A 6270-nucleotide genomic window follows, 5' to 3' on the forward strand; every position below is an offset into this window, starting at 1 on the left:
TCAGAGCTAATTTACGAACGCGGATAACTGCACAGGACGAGGCAGGTAACACAAAAGCCCTCCTTTGATATATATTTGATTTATAATAGAAAAACGATTTTATGCTTTTTGTAAGGGTTTTGTAAGGGTTGTACAGAAGTATGCATTGATTTCCAAGCTTTGTTTGGAGAAAAAAAATGTTAGCACAATGATGTTCTGCTTTTACTTGTATTCAGAAATAGTTTTGCTTCATATGAGTTGTTGATGAAACAAGAAAAAATAAAGGTCAAGCCTCCAGGGTAGAATTCCCAACTCTATTGGAATAGACCTTCGTCCCCCTCTGGTTAAAAAGGGTACTGCAACATCACAGCTTCATATCTTGAAGAATACATTTATTTAAGATAAATTACCTAAAAACAAACAAACCCTAACCCTACCTACACATTAAACAGTGAAAGCAGCTTTTAAATGATTGAAGCAGTGAAATGTCATATCGTTGTGACTGAAGTGGATCTATGAGTCGTTGTGACTGAAGTGGATATATGAGTAAATGAAGTTCCTTCCTTCAAAGACAACGTCAACACATCTCTGCCATCTTCAGTTCTGGCTGTGAAAGATATCAGGACCATCAATAATCAATAATCAATTAAGATTAAGTTCTCTCATAGGGCTTTCACACCTCCGAACCGGAGGTTTCCGAACGCGAACGCGAACCGGCACGGTTCTTTGCCGGTGTGAAAGCCCTAACAGTAAACTGAAACAAAGTATGTAAAGCTGTTTTTGAATCTTTTGAAATAATATTTATAATATTTAAATAAGATATATAATATATCAAAACAAGAGTTGGAAAAACACAACATTTCAATGGAATGATGAGAGACTATTGGAATGAACCCCAATGATGAACTCAGCAGTGTACCTCAGCTGTGATTGGCTGTCAGCAGTGTTCCTCAGCTGTGATGGCTGTCAGCAATGTTCCTCAGCTGTGATTGGCTGTCAGCAGTGTTCCTCAGCTGTGATTGGCTGTCAGCAACGTTCCTCCGTTTTGATTGGCTGTCAGCAACGTTCCTCAGCTGTGATTGACTGTCAGCAGCGTTCCTCAGCTGTGATTGGCTGTCAGCAGTATTCCTCAGCTGTGATTGGGCCTGGAAAATATAGTGGAATATGATAACTATGGTAACTAGAGTGGGGTTCAGGTTAGGATTGCGGTCGTGATTAGGGTCAGGGTTAGGGTGTAGGTCAGGGTGGAGGTTAGGGTGGAGGTTAGGGTCAGGGTTATGGTCAGGGTTAAGGTCAGGTGAGGGTCAGGGTTAGGGTAGAGGTTACGGTGGAGGTCAGGGTTAGGGTGGAGGGCATAGTTAGGGTGGAGGTCAGGGTGGAGGTCAGGAGGTCAGGGTTAGGGTGGAGGTCAGGGTGGAGGTCAGGAGGTCACCACAGCCAGCTGTCCAGGTGCAGCAGACAGTAGCAGGACTGCTGCAAGATGGCCGCCAGCTCCCCGTACGCCCCTGCCCCCTCCTCCCTCCAGGAGGGCGGCAGCCTCTCGTTGTTCAGCGCCTGCAGCCTGGGCGCCCCCTCCCGCAGCACGCGGTGCAGACAGGGCCAGCGCGCCTGGATCCGCAGCCTCGTCCGCCGGTCCAGGGTGATCCCCCGCACCGCCCTCCTGGCCCGCAGCTCCCTGAGCGCGGGCAGCCGCAGGTGGGAGAACACCAGCCCCCGGGAGGGGGAGACGTCCAGGAGCTCCAGGGAGGGGGACTCCAGCGTGTAGGAGACGCCCAGCGACCGCAGGGGCACCAGGAGGTGCAGCGTCAGGGAGCGCAGGGCCGGCAGGGAGGAGGCGAGAGCCTGCAGGGCGGCCGGGCTCACGCCCCTGAACGCCCAGAAGTACTTGAGCTCCAGGACGCGCAGGCGGCGGAAGCGGCCCAGCAGGGACACGGAGGCGTCGGACCAGTCAAAGTGGAGCCGCATGCGGGAGACGCGCGGGCAGCTCTGGGACAGCCGGACCAGAAGGGCTTGGAAGTGGGACACCTGGATCAGAACCAGAATCAGAGTCAGAGCCAGAGTCAGAGTCAGAGTCTGAGTCAGAGTCAGAGTCAGAGTCAGAACCAGAGTCAGAGTAAGATTTTGAATCAGAATCAGAAATTCTTTGGCTTAAGTTCCTCAACGTTGGCATTGCAGCAAGATACAAAACACAATAGTAGAGTAAAGTAAAATAAGTAACGTAAGTAATAATTGGCAAGGTACGGTAAGTTCATATAGCACATTTCATACAACAGGGGCAATTCAAAGTGCCTTACATACAGCATTTAAAAACTAAAATACAGAAAAAGAAGGATAGTAAAAATGGCAAGAATAAAGTAACAATAAAGTGATAAAGTGACCTGCTCCATCTTGGCGACGCTGTCCTGGGAGAAGGAGGAGGTGGAGGTCGTGGAGGAGGAGGTGGAGGTGGAGGAGGAGGTAGAGGTGGAGGAGGAGGTGGAGGCCAAGGTGGAGGTGGAGGTGGAGGTCGTGGAGGTGGAGGTGGTGACCCGGAGATCCAGAGGCTCCAGCAGGGTGAAGGTCCAGTCCAGGTCCAGCTGTCCCAGGTCCCCACAGTGCAGGTTGTCCAGCAGGTGAGTCAGCAGGTCGCCCCACCTGTTGACCCGGTCCCCCAGGTCGAAGCTGGCCTTGAGGCTGAGCAGGTTGGCCCGCCGGGACACCAGGTGGTGGGCGTAGTGGTGGACCCAAGCCTTCCAGCGCTCGAACTCCCGCTTGGACACCAGCAGACCCTCCAGGCGCGCGGTGGAGACCCCGCGGCGGGAGAAGTCGGCCACGCGCCACAGCTTGCCGGAGCGGACCAGGCGGCTCCAGGAGAGGCACACCAGGGCGCAGCGGCACTTGTCCGCCTCGCACAGGAAGGACAGGACGTGCAGCCGGCACTCGGCAGGAAGCAGGTCGAAGGGGAAGAAGTCGTCATCCTCCTCCGTTTTGTTGGTCGTCCGGCCTCCTCGCCCTCTGCTGCTGCTCTTCCTGGGAGACATGGTGCTCATTGGAGGATGTGGTGGTGATGGTGGGAGGGGGGTGGGGGGGGGCGGGGTCAGGATGTGGCTGCTCATTGCAGGATGTGGTGGTGGTGGGGGGGGGGGCGGGGTCAGGACCTAGCTGCCATGGAGATGTTGGTCCGGTTGCTCCCAGCACTGAGAGAAAGAGGGGAGATGAGGGGGGAGGGGGGGGAGGGAGAGATAAGAGAGATGAGAGGAAGACATACAGACAGACACAGAGAGAAAAAGAGAGGGAATGTAATGATTGTAAGAAATCAACCACATTGTAGTGTCATTCTCCAATCAGCTGGTAGTTGTCAGCTATAGAAGTGGAATGTTACGGCCAATGCACACAGTGTGCGGCCGACGTCGCACGACGACATCACACGACAACAATCGCTTCTCAATTCACACCAGTTGCGACCGACGTCGCTCCAGGCAGGCTGATCACTACCCACGTTTTATACATTAATGGTGACACAATGGTCAAATAAATTACTTGGTTAACTTGTGACACACATTTTTCCATTGACTTGAGAATATGAGGACGTTAGTGAGTCTGAGTGACAGCTGCACGTTATCTGGAGCCGGTTGCACCACGTTACTAAGTACAAACTAACCCTAGTTATAGAGTAAGTATTTACTAAATCAAGATTTAGTCACTACTAAACTTGAATGGGTTGCACCAAGCACACTAGTTATGACGTAGACCTTAGTAACTACTAAATATTTATACATACCCCTAAGGTGGTGTAAGTTAACCTAACCGCTACCTTGTAGCTAACCGTAGTTACCTCAGTGGAGATAAAGTAGCCTGCCAAAGCAGGGGAAAACCAGCCTATGGAAGATAGCGATTCAGTTCCTGCATTTCTACATTTATTTAGTTTGTAGTAAAAAGACACATGGACCCGGTTGCACCACGTCTTAGTACAAACTAACCCTAGTTATAGCGTAAGTATTTACTAAATCAAGATAGATTTAGTCACTACTAAATGTGTGCTATTACAGGTTATTACAGGTCATTACATAGGATACAGGTTATTACATAGGATAGAGGTTATTACAGGTTAATAAGTCCTATGTAATAACCTGTAGCCTATGTAATAACCTGTAATAACCTGTATCCTATGTAATAACCTGTAGCCTATGTAATAACCTGTATCCTATGTAATAACCTGTAATAACCTGTATCCTATGTAATAACCTGTAATAACCTGTAGCCTATGTAATAACCTGTAATAACCTGTATCCTATGTAATAACCTGTAATAACCTGTATCCTATGTAATAACCTGTATCCTATGTAATAACCTGTATCCTATGTAATAACCTGTAATAACCTGTAATAACCTGTATCCTATGTAATAACCTGTATCCTATGTAATAACCTGTAATAACCTGTAGCCTATGTGTGACGGTCGGGATTATTACCGCCGCCTTGTAGGGGTTACAAAGTACTTAGTCTGGGGAGGACTGAGTGGGACAGGATCTAGGTCCCCCACACCCAATACCTATGGCCTCAATGTTCAGGTGAGTGAGCAAGTTGTTTCCTGTTTAGTAGGTGGCCGTGAAAAGTGTGTGCAGTGTGTGCGAGGTAAGTGCCGAACTGACCTGACACTACCCCCTACTTTACCTAGGTCTATCTAAACAGGTGAGGCGCCCCTACCCCCAGGTAAGTAAATGAAATGGGAAATTACACAGAGCTTATGGAAACATATTCAAACACAAAACGGTTAACTTTGGGTCAAGAAATTCAATATGGTATGGTTTCATTAATACACTGGTCACTAGCAAGAAATCACATGAAAGGCAAATCAATGCATACAATACATCTGTTCTAATTCACCATCCAACCCTGAATGCTTGAAATGTACACTTAATAAACCATACCCTTTAAATGCAACATCATCAACTTAACTGAATGCAGATAAACTCAAAACAGGCATTTCACTCTTACTTTCACATTGACATGTAACACATCTCAGTCTGAATGAGCAGTCCTTTTCCTCCAGTGTGGGCTTGTGTATGCGTGTGGGTGCGTGTGTGTGTGTGTGTGTGTGTGTGCGTGTGTGTGTGTGTGTGCGCGTGCGAGCGTTAGTCCGTTCAGTTCAGTTCTGTTCGTCTGCGCACGGTATGCGTGGTTGGCCAGTGCTAATGGCAAGGTGTAGTGCAGAGATTACCCATCCAGCAGAGATCGCACGTCAAGAGTGTCTGATGGCTGGCAGGGTAAACTCCGAGAAACCTTGCTGAACCCACGCCTCACTGGCGCACGCTTCTCCTCTGTCCAGGACAATGAACACCAACCACGTGTAGCTCCTTTTTCTCGCAGTTCACACACGGGGTGGGGGAGGGGTGAGCTGGCGCACGCTTCACCTCTCGATACCGACGACGTTCAGGCCGGCTCCTCCCAAACAAAACACTCGCTGATCAACGTATCCCGTACTTTGTATGACCACTCGTCAATATCTTCTTATCAAAACGATGTACTTGCAAAGAGCCCACACCGCTACCGCTCCGACCACGTTGCTCGTTCCAACTCACTGCTCCTCTCTCAAGCACACCTGCGCGTTCACACCTGCGCGTTCATGTGACCTCGTCTTAAAGGCGCAGCATATATTTGTACCTGCTACATTCCCCCCTGCGAAACCCTGCCATGCCATCCAACATCCAAATGACGATGCGACCTCAGTAAAAGAAGAAATAAAAATACAACATGTCACTCCATACGACAGTACCCACAGGTAGGTTCACAACACAGGTAACATTTCAACCAGTACATAAGGATGCCTCAGAAGAGCTGAAAACAATAAAACACGGCATCATAACACTTTTCACTCCTCAATACCTAAAAACATGGACATGCATGAAGGTAAGTATAAAACATTTGCAATTGCACAAATTATTTCAAAACATAATCACTCCTGAATCTACAGGGAATTCTACCCCTGGTCTGTCTTTGAGACCGTCTGGGTTCAGCCACACTCTCACTTTCACTCCCTGCATCTGACCCACCCATAGTTCCCAGCTCCTCAACTACTTCTCTAATACCCAGGCCTGTGTTTGTGTGGGGCATGTGTGTAGTGGCAGGGATGCATATGAAGTCAGGGCAGCCTGTGTCAATGTCAGGGTCGGTGTCCTTACTGGACGGGTGCCTCTCCGTAGGCAAGGCGAGCCCTCTCCGTAGGCGAGGCGAGCCCTCTCCGTAGGCGAGGCGAACCCTCTCCGTAGGCGAGGCGAGCCCTCTCCGTAGGCGAGGCGAACCCTCTCCGTAG

The 6270-nt window shown here is 49.4% G+C and overlaps 1 protein-coding gene across 1 annotated transcript; it reads right to left on the reverse strand.

Moving 5' to 3' along the window:
* Nucleotides 1-1407: 1407 nt before the first annotated feature.
* Nucleotides 1408-2999, reverse strand: LOC308165380 (uncharacterized protein; the record flags this gene model as incomplete). The annotated part of the gene is made up of 2 exons (XM_080539536.1): nt 1408-2004; nt 2358-2999. 2 exons carry the CDS (start codon nt 2997-2999, stop codon nt 1408-1410), a joined length of 1239 nt encoding a protein of 412 aa, XP_080395662.1.
* Nucleotides 3000-6270: the final 3271 nt, after the last annotated feature.

The sequence above is a fragment of the Nansenia antarctica genome (genome assembly GCF_963989245.1).
Source record: "Nansenia antarctica genome assembly, chromosome: 9".
Taxonomy (NCBI): domain Eukaryota; kingdom Metazoa; phylum Chordata; class Actinopteri; order Argentiniformes; family Microstomatidae; genus Nansenia; species Nansenia antarctica.